This window comes from Natrix helvetica (assembly GCF_964273705.1).
Source record: "Natrix helvetica genome assembly, chromosome: Z".
In the NCBI taxonomy this organism is placed as follows: domain Eukaryota; kingdom Metazoa; phylum Chordata; class Lepidosauria; order Squamata; family Natricidae; genus Natrix; species Natrix helvetica.
The window spans coordinates 57,288,236-57,306,986 of NC_138554.1; the positions used below are offsets into that span (position 1 = coordinate 57,288,236).

The 18,751-nt window shown below is 36.4% G+C and overlaps 1 protein-coding gene across 1 annotated transcript in view; it reads left to right on the plus strand.

Annotated features, from left to right (window-relative positions):
• Window positions 1–18,751, plus strand: part of MARCHF10 (membrane associated ring-CH-type finger 10) — a 98,486-nt gene that overhangs the window by 43,077 nt on the left and 36,658 nt on the right. Inside the window, exons 6-7 of the mRNA XM_081971250.1 lie at window positions 12,480–12,629; window positions 14,045–15,425. Of these exons, the coding sequence (XP_081827376.1) occupies window positions 12,480–12,629; window positions 14,045–15,425 (1,531 nt within the window). The remainder of the gene's footprint in view (window positions 1–12,479; window positions 12,630–14,044; window positions 15,426–18,751) is intronic.

Sequence of the window (18,751 nt, forward strand, 5' to 3'; positions counted from 1 at the left end):
GATCAAGTCCAACAAGAAGAGGATATTTGAAACGAATGCACCAGTTCTAAAAAGAACACATCCAAAATTAGAAAAAATAGAATAGAGGCTACCAAATCAATATTGATTTATAATATGAAATAAATTACTCACAGAAGAGATTTGGAAGAACTAAAAAAGTTTACCCAGAGCAAAGAAATCAAAGCCTGGCCAGAAGAAACTCAGAATATAGAGGCAAACCAGGAGGAATTGACAGCAGAGAAATCCAGTTGAGATGTACAATTGTTTTTATTTGGAAACCAAGCATCCCCTCTTCTGCCTCAGGAAGAACAAAGGCCTCTAACTAATGAAGTAAAAGAATTGAAACAAGGTATAACTGAATATCTAGAACAATACAAAAAGTTCGGAATAAGGCTACCTGCATTGAAGCTTGTTCCAAAAAAAACAGCACAAGCATTAAAAGATGCAAATTCTGCAATATCAAATATAAGCACCAACTCACTGCAAGAAACAAACCAACTAAAGTACGGCACTCCTGCAGTTACAACTAATATCTGGGAGGCAAAATCAACAAAGAAGAAAAAAACAAAGTGCACCACAAAAATGAAAGATTAGACTGGAAAATCAGACACAAGCAAGCTAGAACAGATGAAAGAAAAGAAGCTGAAGAATAAGAAAACCTAATTAACACATACCACTTAGAAACAAGGAAGATCAAGGAAGCACTGGAAATAATAAAGAAGCAAATAACAACTATAGCCAAGAATATCAGCAGATATGAAACTCAAATTGCAAATTAAAGGCAGAGCCTCCAATTTCAATCCAATCAGAAACATTTCTACCAATCCATCAGTGGAGAAATTGCAATGAATCAGTCAGTACCTGACAAGGAAGAAACAGTGCAGTTCTGAATTACAGATAGGTGATAACCCAAAGAAATAAAAAAGATGCAGAAGTTGAAAAGAAAGAACTAATAATAACAGCAGAGAAAAGAGCAAGGAAGAACCAGAATTGGTCAGCACCAGGTGAAGATGAACTGCATGGTTTTTGATTGAAACATCTAACTAGACTATATCCAGGTATTGCCAAGCAGATTAACAACATACTACAAGGAGATGAAATTGAAGAATGGCTAACTTCTGGGAAAAGCTACCTGATAATGAAAGATCTAGAAAAAGGGGCAGTACCAGGCAACTACAGGGCAATTACTTGCTTACCAACATCTTGCAAATCGCTAACTGATGTGATAGCTGATGCAGTCCAACAACATCTAGTTGAAAACAATCTCTTTCCACCTTTTACTTAACTTTATTTAAATTTATAAACCGCTCCCTCTCCCCAAAGGGACTCGGGGCGGTGTACAGTCAGGGTAAAAAACACCATACATACATATAGATAGAGGAGGCAATATACAAACTGTACAGTAAAATACAATTAAGAACAACGTTAAAATCAACCCCTAAAATCTACCCCAAAATTAAAAATAATTAAAAATTAAAAATAACTGCCAGGAGGATAAAAATAGAACTATAGATGGGCTAGGCCAGCTAATTGGAACATGTGGGTCTTGAGTTTCTTACGGAAGGAGCGGAGGTCAGTAGTGGTTCTAATGTCGGGGGGGAGGTCATTCCAGAGGGTTGGGCCCATCACAGAGAAGGCCCTACTCCTGGGCGCCGCCCGTTGGCATTGCTTGGTGGATGGCACCCGGAGGAGTCCCTCCCTGTGAGAGCGAATTGGTCGCAGGGATGTATGCGGTAGGATGCGATCCCGCAGGTAGCTAGGTCCTGTGCCATGGAGCACTTTAAAGATGGTAATCAACACCTTGAAACACACCCAAAAAACCACAGGTAGCCAGTGCAGCTCGCGCAGGAGAGGTGTTATGTGGGAGTATCTTGTACTCCCCATGATAGCCCGCGCGGCCGCATTCTGGACCAGCTGTAGTCTTTGGGTGCATCTCAAGGGGAGCCCCATGTAGAGAGCATTGCAGTAGTCCAGACGAGACGTCACCAGCGCATGAGTGACTGTGCGAAGGGTGTCCCGGTCCAATAAGGGGCGCAATTGGCGCACCAGGCGGACCTGGTGGAACGCCTCCCTCGCCACGGCTGCCACATGGTCATCCATCGACAGCCGGGCATCTAGGAGGACGCCCAAATTGCACGCCCACTCCACGGGGGCCAGTTGCTCGCCCCCAATGGCCAGCGATGGAGTCCACTGGTTGAACCGGGGCGCCGGTAGCCACAGCCACTAAGTCTTGGAGGGGTTGAGCTTGAGTCTGTTGTCCCCCATCCAGACCCGCACGGCTTCCAGGCACCGGGACATCATTTTGACGGCCTTGTTGGGGTGGTTCGGGGTGGAGATATACAGCTGCGTATCATCAGCGTACAGATGGTATCCAACCCCAAAACCACGAATGATCTCACCCAGCGGCTTCATATATGTGTTGAACAGGAGGGGCGAGAGGACCGACCCCTGCGGCACCCCACAAGTGAGCGGCCTCAGGGTCGACCTCTGCCCCCCTGCCAACATGCATTGCGTCCGGTCGGAGAGGTAGGAGCAGAACCACCGCAAAACGGTGCCCCCCACCCCCACCCCCTCCAGCCGGCGCAATAGGATACCATGGTCGATGGTATCAAAAGCCACTGATAGGTCTAATAGGACCAGGATAGAGGAACACCCCCTATCTCTGGCCCTCCAGAGATCATCCACCAACACGACCAAGGCCGTCTCCGTGCTGTGACCGGGCCAGAAACCGGACTGGCGCGGGTCTAGATAATCGATTTCCTCCAGGTGACGTGGGAACTGTTGTGCCACCACACACCTGTACAGAAAGGAAACTGCCCCAATAGGAGAGGAACAAAAGATCAACTCCTAATAGACAAAATGGTTTTGGAGAACTGCAAGAGAAGGAAGACCAACTGAATGTGGCACAGATTGACTACCAAAAGAAGTACACTTCCGGTTGATGTTTCATAGAGAATGGCTGGAAAATAGTAGAGCTCTGCTGGGCTCTGCTGGGCTCCATGAAATGCAGCCAGCAACTGCTTGCTACGAGACCCCCATGGGGTTAAGCTGCCCTGGAAGGGTGGTGAAGAAAGGAGAGGCACTTCATCTATCACAAGGAAACCACAAATTCCTTGTTGATCCGAAGAAAGCTCTCCTGAATGGGAGCAGGGACGATGGCCATTTTTGGTCAGTGACTTGATGGAACAATCAGTCACAATCGGGACACTAAGATCTTGTACTGGAGTGGTGTATGGACAGAGCAATGAAACTGGGTGAGAAAATGTCCAACTGTTACCTTAGAGATTTAACCTAAGTTAAAAGTTGCAAAAAATGATCTCCAAATGTTAAAAAAGCTGTGATTGGATTTATGGAGAAAGATTAAAGACTAAAAACTAAAAAGGAAGATTAAAAATGAAAGATTTAGAAGTAAAAGAAAAACCTAAAGGATGATTTAAAACATTGAAAGCTTGGAAAAGTCAAACAATATTGTGAAAAGTGACTATTTGGAGAAATTGCTTTTCTAAATTCTCTAACTCCCTTGACTGGATGACAATCAGCTGTTTTTCGACTTTTACACTCTGTTGAAGGCTGGAATTGGGAGCAAGGGAGCTCTACTGGAGGAAGAAGTTTACTGCTATGTGTAAAATTGAAAGGAAAGTGATGAAAGTAAACAACATCTGGAAAGCTACCTGACCTAGACTTTATTTTAGTAGACTATTTGGATGCTGGGAAATATTTCCTGAGCTTTTGAAGATTCCTAGGGCAAATTAAATTAAACACTAAAACTTCATTGGAACTGTACACCGAAAAGCGGATTTGAAAGATTTGAAGAAACTTGGTTGGCTAAGTTGGATTTGGGTTATCAACATCACTGGGGGGGGGGGGAGAGAGAAAGAAGAAAAGATAAATAAGACTTTAAAATCTGGACAATTGGGAAGGTGTAAATTGGAAATTATAAAGACTGAAAAGCACAAATTTATAGCATCTAAGAATTAGAAATTTAAGGGACTTGGAGGAATAACTTGGGAATTGACCAAATCTTATTAACAATTTATTTTTTCTTGAGTTTTCAGATATTGGGATACTGGGATATTAGAGGTATATTAGCGCATTTGAAAATGACCAGCAGGGGACAATGAAGTTTTATGAAGAAATGATAAAAATAGCGACAAAGAAGTTGATGGGAATATTTAAAGATAAAGATGTGGAAGTAGAAGGCTCTCAACAAATGGTGGGAAAAGATGAATATAACATACAGAAGACAGATGAGAAATTAGAATGAGTGGTGGAGGGGACAAAGAAAAATAAATTTTAAAAAGCAGATAAAAATAATGGAAAGACAGCAATATTAAATACTAAAAGTCAAATAGACAATCTCTTAAGAGCTTAGAATAGAGGGGGAAAAGGAAGATCTTTAAAAAATAATGAAAGGGTTATGGATGGATATTTAAAAGATGCAGCAGAAGGAGATAAAGGGTAAGGCAGAGGGAACAATCAGTCTGTGTAAAATGCTAGAAAGACATAAGATTCCAAGAGAGAAACATAAAAGAATCACCAAAAAAATCAATAAATGATGAAATTCTGACTTCCGGTGGTGCCGCTGTCCTTGGAAGACGTTCCCTTGGGAACGCCAGCCCGTGTTTGAATAACAAGCGGCCAGGATAGCATAAATCAGCTGTCCAGCAGTTTGAAAACCTCCCCCTAGGGAAAAGGGGGGGGAGGTGAGCAGTCTGGCAGAGAGTAGAGTCTCCCAGTGGCCCCAGAAGCAATTCTGTGGCGTGAAAGGTGCGAGCTCCCCAGGAAGCCCGACGATCTCATCACAGGACGCTTCTGCATTTGCAGAACAAAAGGAAGCGTCCACACCTGCAACTTCAAGTCTATTTTACATCTGAATAAGAAGCAGGCAGAGCAAACCAGGAGGTCAACAAATTGCAAGTACAAGCCTTAACTCCGTAGATTATATCTCTTTCTGTAAATTTAAAAGGAACTTCTTTTTTTAAAAAAAATGGCACCGGAGTAACAAAGGGTGTGTTGAAAACGAAAGTGAAGTGGGAAACTGATTAGCACTTGTTAAGTGCCTGTTAGTGTGGCTGAAAGACTTCAAAGAATAGTTGGACTTTCTGGACTGGACAAATTGGCTGTTTGAAAGCCTGATCTGAATATTTTGAAATGGCCTCTAAACAGACAAAATTCAATACTTCAAAAAGTGCCGGCAGTTCACCAGCACAAACTTCAAAGTTGCAAATTTTATTACCTCTGGTGGAAACACAATCACAAACCCTGACACTGGAGGCTCTACAAAATAACTTACAAAATGCACTAAAAGAACAGGCAATTGTCTTGGAGGGGAAAATTACAAGTGCCTTTAAAGATGTCTCTGATGAAATATCTGGAATTAAGGATTTAATCCAAACACGTAACCAAGAGATAAGGGAGGATATAGTTGAGGCATTTAAAGGATTATTTGGCTACGTGGCATCTCTTGATGAGAAGGTTGAAGAAATTAATGAGGCTAATACAAAGTTGGATAACAAACTTGTGGAGGCACAAATTAAAATTGATAAATCAGAGGCGGAGCTTACGATGATGCAATATAGAACAACGGAATTTGCCCTGAGCATAAGGGGGTTGAAGGAACATACCCAAGAAGACTTAAGAGAGATGTTTGCTGACGCTCTTGTTCAATTAACTGGGGAGCCAAAGGCCGAATGCCTCTGGCAAATTGACAAAAGTTATCACATTAATTCATGGATTGCCAGACAAAGACAACTGCCAAGAGATATTGTAATCTATTTTGTCACCAGGAAAATTAGGAATGAAATATTGCAAGCAACCTACAAAAACAAACTGCAAGTGGCAGGTCAAGATGTGATAGTACTGAAGGAAATCCCCCCCAAAATGTTGAGATCTAGAAAGGATTATGCATTTCTAGTGGACAAACTTAGAAAGCGCCAGATTCAATACAGATGGGAGACCCCAGCCGGATTGGTGGTGAACTACATGGGAGAAAGACATCGCCTCAACTCTGTTTGGAAGGCAAAAGATTTCTATAGTATGGTACTAAAAACAGGACGCCCTCCATCTCCAGGTCCCAAAGAAAGAAAAGAGACAGAGGACCCCAGGCAGCAAGATAACCAGGAACAAATTAGGGTTGTGAGTTTACTGCAGGAAACAGAAGAAATTATGGAACAAAGACAAACCCGCGCGGCTACTAAACGTAAAGAACAAGAATTAGTGTCCCAACAAGTCCAGATGGCAATTCAAGATAATATAAACATGAACACAGAAGCAGTGGGAGGAGCTAGACCGAAGGTAAAGTCCCAGCAAGATTTCCAGGCAGCTCTTTAAAAGCTTCAGTGTGCTAAAGATGACAACTAAATTTCTAACATGGAACGTCAATGGCTTAAATTCACCACAAAAAAGGAAAAAAATATTTCACTACTTGAAACAATTTAAAAATGATGTAATTTGCTTACAAGAAACACACATTAGAACGCAGGACCAGAAATACTTGATGAATGCAAGACTGGGATCGCATTTTGTAGCATCTGCTCCGGAGAAGAAAAATGGTATAGTTATATATTTAAGAAAAGACTTAAAAGCTGAATTAATTGAAGCAGATCCTCAAGGTAGATATATTGCAATTGAATTATTAATAGAAGGAAATAAAATACTCTTAACAGGAATATATGCTCCCAATCAACAACAAGAAAAATTTTATAAGTTGCTTCGCACCAAATTAACACAATGGGGCTACAGATCCTGCGTTTTACTGGGTGTTTAGAATGGAGCACTGGATCCTGTTCAAGACAAGAAGAGGCTTTTGCAAAATACCCAAATACGAACAAGATTACCTAAATCTTTTTTTGACATGATGGATGACTTTGAATTGAGGGATATCTGGAGAGAACGGAATGCTAAAGAATGGGATTTTACTTTTTTTTCTGATAGGCATCGATCCTTTTCCAGAATTGATTTTATACTAATTACAAATGATTTTTTTTCCAGGGTAAAGAAGACTAAGATATGCCCGAGAACTTTAATAGATCACAACCCGGTCTGGATGGAACTTGAATATGGAGACCGACCCAGGAGGTCTTGAAGATTAAATGAAAATCTATTTAGATATGAGAAAAATGTTACGGAATGTAAAAAACTATTGAAAGAATATTTTGCTTTTAATGTGCATAAGGGGATATCAATGGAAATGGTTTGGGACGCAAGTAAAGCATACATGAGAGGCATTTTAATAAATTTGAACAATGTTTATAGGTGCAGACAAAGGGAAAAACAAAGGGAATTAGAGGAAGAGATTAAAAAAAAGCAGGAGTTAATGTCTAAACCAGATGATAAGAAGACAAAAGAGATAATTACTTTACTGTGAGGACAGTTCAATATGTTAATGTCGGACCAGATAATATAGAGAAAGTAGAATATAAAGGGAAAGAAGTTTTTCAACAGGATATGATTAAAAAGACTTTTTTAGAATTTTACACCAGATTGTATGCTGGTGACAAAATACAAGGGTCAGATATAGACCGATATTTGGAGAAAGAGAAAACTCCTATACTTACAGATGAGCAAAGGGGAAGATTGAATCAACTTGTAACTGTAGAGGAAATCCTCCTGGCAATTAAGCAGTTAAAAATTGGTAAAGCGCCTGACACAGATGGCCTGACAGCAGTTTATTATAAAAAGTTATAACTAGAAATGATGGAACCTCTTAGGGAACTATTTAATAAAATTCAAATGGAAGGCAGGGTCCCGCCATCGTGGAAAACAGCTTTTATTTCATTGATTCCAAAAAAAGAACAGGATCCTACCCAGCCAAAAAACTATAGGCCTATTTCATTACTTAATACAGACTACAAAATCTTTGCTAAAATATTGGTAAATAGGTTGATGCCAATTGCGCAACAAACAATTCACAATGATCCATCTGGTTTTATACAGGGAAGGCAAATGAAAAGTAATGTAAGACAAATCATCAATATAATGGAATACTTGGGAAAGTATAACCAAGTCCCGGCAGTGCTTCTATTCTTAGATGCGGAGAAAGCATTTGACCAAGTTAATTGGCAATTTTAAATAAAAATACTACAAAAGATGCAGTTTGGAGAGCATTTCATGCAATCTATCAAAGCAATATACCAGAAACAGACAGCACAAATTATAGTTAATGGAGGCTTAACAGAATCTTTTAAAATTGAAAAAGGAACAAGATAGGAGTGTCCCTTGTCTCCATTATTGTTTATCTTAACCCTGGAATTGTTATTGAACAGAATACGTGGGTCTGACGAACTACAAGGAATTAAGATTAGGCACTACGAATATAGAGCGAGAGCATTTGCGGATGACTTGGTTGTAACTTTAACTCAGCCGGGGGAATCATTTATAGGTCTAATGAATATAATTAACCAATATGGTCAAGTATCTGGGTTCAAAGTAAATCTAGGGAAGACAAAGATGATAGCTAAAAATATGACTACGAATAAAAAAAAGAATTAGGAAGAGTAACAGGATGTGAGATAGTAAAAAAGGTTAAATATCTAGGAATTTGTATTACAACTTCAAATGGGAAATTATATAAGTACAATTATGAACCATTATGGCATAAAATACAGAGAGAATTGAATAAATGGAAAAAATTACAATGGTCTTTGCTGGGAAGGATAGCAACAGTTAAAATGAATGTTTTGCCCAAGTTTCTATTCTACTTTCAAATGATACCAATGCTTAAAAAAGACGCAAATTTGGAAGAATGGCAGAAAGGTATTAACAACTTTGGGCAGGAAAGAAACCAAGAATAAAACTTAAAATAATGCAAGATATACGTGAAAGAGGAGGCTTAAAAATGCCCAACTTAAAATTATACTATGAAGCAGCATCTTAGCAACAATTAGCGATTGGATCAACCTAACAGAGGATAGAATATTGAATGTTGAGGGTTATGATTTGGTATATGGCTGGCATGCTTACTTAATATATGACAAGAAGGTCGACAAGATCTTTAAAAGTCATATTTTAAGGAATGCCTTACTGCGTGTTTGGAAAAAATATCAATATAGGTTAAACGACAAAATACCTTTGCGGGGGGTGCCTAGACATGCTATAGAGAATATAAGTATAGAACAAAAACAAGATCTAACTACATATGTAGAACTCCTTAGTATGGATAGAGGTGCGCTGCAGTTGAAATCTTTGAATGTATTAAGAGATGAAAGGGTAATTCAAACCTGGTTCCAGTATGGTCAGTTACAGGCTAGATGGAAAAAAGACCAGAAATCCGGTATTATGCAAAGTGAGGATAACTTGATAAAACAAATCAGGGATCAGGGTCAAATGCACATAAAAAGGTTGTACAATGTATTGATAGAAATAGACTCAGAAACAGAATTAGTTAAAAATTGTATGATAAAATGGGCACAAAATTTTGAAGAACCAATAATGATTATTGGGATTGATTAAATCTTATTGAAAAATGGCTTTATTGGCATGTATAAAAATTGAGATATTGAAAATGTGGAACACTGAGTGATATTTATAATATTAAAATATTAGGGGTTAATAAGTATATTGTATGAAGAAATGTGATTGATGTTTACACATATTTTTGGGGAAAGTGATAAAAACTCAAAGAAAATAGTATAGTTTAAAAATAATGAGGTAAGAACACAACAAATGGGAAAAATAAAGAAATATAAATTTGGAAAATAATATAATATAGATTGATACATAGAAGAATATATTGACTTTGGAAAATAAAAATTCTGTATATGTAATTGTATTATTACTGTAAGCATTGTGTGAAAAATATGTTAATCTAATCGTTACACTGTCCACAAAAAACGTTGGTTAAAGAAAAACTGCAAATAAATATATACAAAAAAAAAGATTGACTACAAAAAGGCATTCAATTCTCTGCCATGTGACTGGATAATAAAGTGCCTAGAAATAATAGGAATCAATGGAAACATTAAAGCTTTATGCAAAGATCCATGGCACAATGGAAGACACAGTTGCAGGACAATGGTGAAAGACTAGGAGAGGTTAATATCAAGAGAAGAATATTTCAAGGAGATTTACTATCACCACTACTATTTGTCATTGCACTGTTTCCTCTGTCAACAATATTTAATAACTCAGCCATGGCTATCAAACATCAAAAACATCTGCCAGACTATCCCACCTCCTTTACATGGATGATTTGAAGCTGTATGGAGAAACAACATCTGAAATAGAATCGCTGCTCAATACTGTCCTTATATATAGCCAAGATATTGAAATAGAGTTTGAATTGGACAAATGTTCCACACTCACTATCAAATAAGGTAAAATGGTGAAAATTGAAGGGCAAGATGCCCCCTGAAAATAACATTTAAGAGTTTAGATGAAGATGATTACTACAAATACCTGGATTTCCTTCAAGATGACAACATCAAGCATACTGAAGTTAAGAAAAAAGAATTTAGAGGTAAAGAGAGTGAAGGATCTTAATATCCAAACTCAATGGAGGCAATCAACACCTGGGAAATTCCAGTCACTAGATACACAGCTGGAATAGAGGATTGGATTCAAGCAGAACTAAAAGCAATTGATAGGAAAACAGGAAAAAATAATGACAATGAATCATGTCCTTCATGTCCTCACAGTGACATTAACAGACATTAACTCTACCTATCAAGGCAAATAGGTGAGCGTGGAATGTTGGAAGTACATTAGAAGAAAAACGAGGGCTTTAGAAGAATATCTGAAGGACAATGAACAAGATGCATTGAAGTTAGTATACCAGGAAGGCTTACTGACTACTGGAGATATCAAACTGGCCTACAAGAAGGACCAAATGAAGAACGTAGGCATGGGAAGACAAAGCACTACAAGGCCACTACATTTTAAAAAATAGCAGGAAAAACATATAATAATGAGACCTGGCAATGGCTAACAGCAGGAAAGTTGAAGAAAGAGATCAAGGGACTAATTCTGGCTGCACAATACCAAGCCTTAAGGACAAAGGCATACAAAGTCTGAATTGAGAAGACAACAAAAGAAAGTAAGTGCTGTCTGTGCAATGAAGCTGAAGAAACAGTGGACATTTTGTAAGCTGCTGCAAGAAGATTGCCCAGACTGACTACAAACAACAGCATGACAAAAGAGCAACAATGGTGCATTGGAAAATCTGCAAGAAATATCATTTGACTGCCAGAAAGAACTGGTGGTACCATAAAATAAAGAAATTCACAGAAAAAGAAGAAATTAAATTGCTCTGGGATTTTAGAATTCAAATAGGCAGGCACCCATCATATAACACCCCAGACCAATGGTGGGTTACAGGTGGTATGCCCCGGTACAGGCGTACCGGATCCTGCCCAGAGCAGGATCTTGCAAGTTACAATTTAATATTAAAAAACACTTTTTCTAGTTTTCCATTTTTCATAGTTTAATTTTATTGATTTTGTTTTGTGGATTGGTCTATCTCCCAAAACGTGCTGAGGGCAGAAGGAGCTACCCATATGCCTCAGTATTTCAAGACCAGAAGGTGATGCTATACAATTTATTTCATTTTTAAAAAAATTAATATGCCGGAAAAGTTACATTAGGCATATCTTTCTATTATTTATTGATTTAAGGAACAAATGTCAGCTGTGATTTTTTTTTTGGAAGATAGCAGAAATTTATCAAGCTAGTACACCAAAGTAGGAAGTGGAGCTATGTTGAGGAAACTCAGAAGGCTTCTGGGAGGAGAGATTTGAAATCCCCAACTTTTCACTCTATAGCTAAGCTGCTACAGGAATCTAGTAGGTTCAGAAAAATGTCTCTGTAGAACTGAATCCGTGGGGATTTATTTTGGAGAGTGTATTTCTTCTAATATTAGTTACATTCAGAGGTATTTCATATAGAATAAATTGTGATTATCCAGTCTTGATTAAACTAAACTAAACCTTGTGGTTGAAGACTTCATCTGCACATCTGCTAACAACAAAGCAAGAGATTTAAAATCAGCATTTTTTAAAAGTTGAATGTAACTCCATCTAAGGCAAGATGACTCTTTGATTACCAGTATTTTAAAATAAAATAAGAAAATAACTCTGTGTTTGAATTTGAAATCAAGAGTATACCCAATATTACTAATAATTTAGGATTCTTGATGCAACTAATTCTATGCTCAAAAGATCTTTTAATTGAACATACTGTGATTCATCTGTTTGCACAATCCAAATTCTTCTTACAAATTTAAATGTCATAAAAGGCTGATTAATAACAAGATGATCTAAATAATTTTTGTCTATTAACTCCATTTCTCAGGGGAAAAAGATCAAACTCATTCTTCTTTCCCGGTGTTTTCCAAATGCATCTTGCATTCTTTATTATTAGAATCTCTTTAGCCTTCTACATTTATTATTCCAACGTAGGAATGTTTCTAAATTACTTTGATTTAAGATTGTCCCTATCTTAATCTTTCTAAAACATGTGAATTAATGAACCAATGTTTTTAATAGGTTTCCCAAAGCCAATTTTATCAAGAAAACAACAAATGAACCAGAGAAATGTGCTGGAAAATCCAGACTCTGAAACTTTTAGAAAAGCAGAAGGAAAAGGAAGGAAAACGCCACTGCTCCAGGGAATAGCAAAGATTGCTAGAGGATCTGGTAAATTCTTTTGCAAGTTGTGCTAATTTTATCCTTTTTATATATGTATGGAATTTTTCTTTAGATAGATTTCTTACTTACTTTAGCAGACAGAGAATGCATAGAATATTGTCAGGTTAATTGTAGCTGAAGGACAAAACATGAGCAAAGTTGATTAAAGTTAAAAGTTACTTTAAGCTTCTAAATAAGGCAGGTCCATGTATTAAAGTCCCAGTATGCAAAGACATAAAAATAAAGAGAAAAGCAGCAGTGTGTAATTATGTATCATAGTCTATGATTTTTCACATTTCCCTGGCATTTCCTGTAGCACTGATATAACATACTGTGTTGCTTTGGTGATTTGAGACAGAACTGTGGTAGTTATTTCTTTATTTTGGTCAGTAACCAATGTATCATTTGGCAGAATTACAAATATATAATTTTACATGCAATCCTCAATTGCTGTCATATTTAGAAAAATATAAATATTTCATCAAAGAGTATTACCATTTTTCCTATAAATTAAAATTAATTAAATGCAAAAAGTTTTCTTAATATAGAAAAACTAACCAGTTTTTAAATGGACTAGCTCAGAGATGGGGTGAAACTCTTCTTTCTCACTTGACTGAGCCCACCCATCCCCACCCCCGATTAAACAGTTTATCTCAGATATGAAAAAAAATTAGGAGGAAAACTGGGACTCAGGAAGAGAAAAAATAGTGGTGTTGTTTTTTAAAAGCAGCAACATTCTGTATGCAAAACAAAATATCTACTTTGATGTTTGGAGTGTAGAACAGGCTGGGGATTAGAGTACTGGATGGAAAGAAGCATTTCTTTATTTTAAAACTGCTTGTTCTGTCTGTATATGTATTTGTCATATAAATGTATCTGTTTTATCCTTATATATGTAAATTCAACTTTACACACGTGTGTGTGTGTGCGCGCGCGCTCAAGTTATAGAGAAAGAAACATAATATGAAAATATATATTTTCAAAAGATCCATGCACAGAAGGAAAGCAATTGGCCATTCCTGGAACAGAAAAATGTAGGCCCCAGCATATGGCAACCCACTTTTTGCACTGAGTACCTTCAATATCTTATTGCTAAAGCAAAAGTCTGGCTGCATTTTCTTAAACCAGCTTAAAATTAAGCCAGCATTAGTATGAGATAAGTAAGTGCAGATAGGCCTATTCTCTCACTGCATTTGTCAAAATATCTCAAAAATGAAACAACAATTAAATTTTTTTTTACTATAAATAATTTGTGGATCGAAAAACTTAACATTTATTTATTTATTCATCAATTTATAAAGCTTGCATTTCTATTACATAGAAAATGAATGCTTTTTCCATCATTGTTGAATCATTATATTTGATATTCAGGAAATTGGCTATAGACAAATAAATTATAAAAGCTAATTTTCTCTTCAATACAGAAACACAAAATATCACAGGACAAAAAAATGGTCCTATTGAGAAGACAAAGAAAAAAACCCAAGAAAAAAAGAACATATTCCAGTCCTCTAAATTAAACATAAATAGTAAACACCTAGACCATGATCTTAAGAAAGGAAATATTCTTACAGTAGCACAGCAGCCCTTGGCTAATTCAGTGGATTCTTCTATTCAGACTGCTAATAATTCTTCTTTATCAAATGAATCAAGTAATTCAAATCTTCCACCCATTAGAAATACCCCTTTGAAGTCCAAAGAAGATGATTTTTACACAGCACTAGGCTCAAATGTAGAAGCATCTGTTGGAATAAATGAAGACACCAAAAACGATAACTTAGAGCAAGAACATTTTTCAGTTGATCTTAACAAACCTCCTCTTCTTGATCAAAGTAGAGGTAGTACGATATCTTTAACACAAGTGGAACAACATAATTGTGAAACTGGAGTTGGGAGTGATGGAAGTAGAACTGAATTTTCCCATAGATTTTTACGACAACATGATGTAATAGTGGACTCAGCTATTGAACCACATTCATTAGGACAAAGAAAAGTAAGAGATCAAAAAAAATCTTATTCTCTTGAAGAAAACCTTTTGGAAGAGGCTCATAAAAATGAAAGTGAGCATTTGGAATGTAATACAAAAATCCCACAAGCAGGAAGTACAGCAGCTGTTGAGGCTCCTGGTAACTTAAATTCTCCTGAAGACTGGCAAGGGAGCAATGCGCGTGGCAGAGAAAGACAGAGTTTTGAGAGCAATCAAAGATGTTATGCTGGTTTTATTTCTGCTAGATCAACAGTGCAAAGACCTTCTATGCGTTCTACACTTAATATCCCAAGTACCTTAATACAAACTGCAAACAGAAGTGACATGGCAGGCAGTGTGGATGTTGCAACGGGTCCCGTGCAAATCACAGAACCAAATGGAAATCCAAGGTTAACTGCTCGCAGACAACTATCTCCCATAAGAATCAGGGATTCCTTTTCAGGTGCTGAAAGTTGCCAATCTTCGTCACCCACAGTCAGCCACTTTGATGATAGCAATCTGCTTGAGGACAGTATAAGCAATGGTCTAAGTAGCATATCTCCAAGCATTGCTTCTCATGATGAAGATAACTTTCTGAATTCCCACAGTTCTTCATCATCCACAGATTCTTCTCCTCCATCTCTTTTTCGGACAAACTTCACAGCACATCTTCACATGACTGGTCCTTTACCTGATCAAGTTCCAATTTTCCTGACAGTATCTGATTTGCGAAATCAAAGCAACTATATAAGCAATACTACTTCTTGTAATTCAATAAATACCAAAGAGATTAATAAAGCTGAAACAGACCCTGAGAAGCTAAAAAAGTTGCAAGAGAGGTGAGTAAAAACTAGTAGGTGAGGGAACATTGATACTTATATATTTTGTTTAGTGTAGGCTAAAATATAAAGAGTAATCTATTACCTTTGATCTAGAACTATTTTAAGCTATTTCATGCTACCATCATTTTTCAATTCCAGAGTTTAAACTGTAAACTCTAATGTGGAGAAATAGGATATTCTGTATAACTGATCAGATTTGGTGAAACATTTCTAGATTCATATATAATAAACTCTATATTTTCCAAACCTTGCTGCAATGAACTTTGCATACAACAAAATATTATTTTGTAATATGCAACATTAGGTAGGAGTATTATTACACAAATGATGCAATGATTCAAATGTTGTAATGTGCAATATTTGAATAATCATTCTGGCATCATTCAATTTACTGGAGTTTGGGAAATAATGGATACTCTCTTCCTTCACCTCCTTAAGGCTTTTTTGTACAGAGGTCTTAAAATGTGTAATCCATAGAATGTTTTTATTTATTGATTGTGTTAACAGGTTGTTTTCAGCTGTTCCACATGGGTAGATTTTCTCCATAATGATCCATCTCTAATCTGATGTTTCACATCTTCTGACAAAGCACTCATCACCATTGTAACAAGGTACAATAGTGATGAGAGCATTGCAACTGAATCCATCCTCCTAGCTACTGGTTATGTTATTTTGTTCTAACTTTCTCCACATTAGAGTGTTCCCAAGAGAGTTAGGCCGTTGTTGGAGGAGGAGCTGAAGTCACGACGAGACGATGTGTGATCTCAATGCTCTGAGATCGCAGTCGATACTTTTGCTGCTGGGTGGTCCAAACGGACCTAAACCGTCCTACAGAGATGGTGAACAGGAAGAATACGTCTTGTTGATCTCAGGGACATCGCAAAGTCCCTGATTGTTCCAAGAGAAGTTCTTCAAGCCGGTGACAAAAAATCCAGCCATTAGGCTGATGAAGTTGGGGCAGCTCCAAAACGGAAGGATACGGAAAGAGAAAGTGTTTCCAGCTGATGAGGAATTTTTACTGTTTTAAAAGTGACTGCCTATAAAAAACTTAAAATTAATTTAAATTGAAGAACAGAAGAAATAAGTGGCGGAATTAAATTTGGAATGGTTTTGGACAGTGGGTTATCTTACTTTTTAAATGCTATCTTCATGGATGGAATTTATGCAAGCCTTTTAAAATGAATATATTATGTTTTCTTCCTTCTATTTTTTTCTTTCTTTTAACCTATGGACTAAAGTTCTCCTCTTTCATTACTGTGGGTGTTTTTTTAACTCATTTAAGAATCGGACTTTTTAAAACTTGAAATACAAAAAAGATACAAAAAGAAACAAAGAAAATTGCAACATTGCAACAATAACACTGCTACTCGGAGGCTGGAGTTTGTGTATTAGAAACGAAACACTTTTTTTTTCACTGATCATCCTGGCTTAGCACTACAAGGTCTCACTGCTTGTTTATAGAGAGTGATAAGAAGAAAAGCACACAATATTCCTTTGAAGTATATTTTTAACAAGAGAAAGGTGAAAATGAAATGTTATTGTGAATCTATGCTTAATCTTGTTAAAACCTTCTAAGCTAGAGCAGCAGGGTTTGTTAGCTGAAGATAATGGCACAATTTCAACAGCAGAAAGAAGTTTTAAGTCTGCAAAAGATATTCTCAGAAATACAGAAATTATCAAATACATGTGAGAGGATAGAGAAGAAGTTGGAAGACAGTGCATCTAACAGCAAAATATAATGAAGAAGTTGAAGATGTTCATCAAATGGAAAAAGTGGTGGTTAAAATCTTAAAAATCAAAGAGGAAAATGAATATAAAGAAATTAAAATTGCTGATATTTATGGTGATTGGTTTGTTTCTGAAAATGGAAAGAATGGAATACTGAAAGAGGAATTAAATGGAGGGGAAATCTACTCCTTCATTTATAGATACAGAAGAAGAAAAAACAAAAGAATTTATGGATTTAAAGAGAGAGACTTTATTAGCAATATCATTGATAACACTACCGACAATCAAAGATTAGCTGATTAAGGAAAACAGAAGAAGGGCATCAAAATTACATGAGAGATTTTATAAGCAAAGAGTTGCTAAGAGGAGTCCATACAAAGTTGATTAAGGCGATGATTAGAGGACTGACACCACAAATGGCAGAAGATATCAGACTGTTTTGCTATTGGAAAGATACAGGTTGATAAATGGAAGAGTATAATTTAAAACTAGTTAAACTTAGTGAAAATTAGTGACAATAGATATAGTTAAATAAATAATTGATAATGATAATGTGTACAATGTGTAGTGTTATGATAAGCAATAATGGGATATGAATATGGAATGGTATGCATGAAAGAAAGATTAGAAATTCTTTTGGATTATATATAAAGGTTAATAAAAAAGAACTAAGTAAGATACAGTTACGTCTTGATTATTAGGGAGGAAATGTTATGATACAGGATATAATTAAATAAAGGAGGGATAATGATAACAACGTATATATAGGTATGGATACAACATAAGGAAATGGGATGTAAATTGTAAACAGTGATTTGGAAAAAAAGATTAGAAAACTTTGTTATTAAATATTATAGATGTTTAGCTAGAATAGGACATAAGGATTGAGTGTTATTGGAGGATTTTAGAAATAGTAAATGAAATGCCAGTATGTGGTTATGTATTAAATCTTGGTATATTTTATGATGAAGGTTGTTTAAACAATTATAGTCAAATGAAAATGGAGGTATGATGATGATAACATGTATAAATATCTGAGTTAAAATACTTGAGTTAATATGAATTATGTTTGTTGACTGTGGAATAGATGCACCTTTTTGTAACCAACTGATACACTTTCTACAGTATGTAAAGAAGGATGTGTTGTGTTTTGAAAATAAAAAATAAAAAAACTTTTATTAAAAAAAAAGAGTTAGGCCGTTGCATAATATATTCAAAATAGGATAAACTGAGCCTGGGCATTTGTGCCTCAAGTGAGAACTGAACTAATACATTTTTTTTTCAAACAAATTTTTTATTGGTTTTTACAAAAAATAATCAGGGAAAGGGATGGTGGATAAAGTACAAATTTTGACAGTTACATTATGCAGGAAATGGCCCTCCCCCCCATTCTCATAACTTTCATTTATTAATACATTAAATTGTTACTACTTAATAATATTTTGTCAGCATATTTTAACCTTTTATCTTCAAATGATTTCAATCATTTTATATCAGGCAGATTTTCTAGTTCATTTTTGTGATCTAAGTTTTCTCGATGTTGCCTCTTCTCCCCCCACCAGCAAGGCTCCAGCACCTCCCGTGTCCTGTATATC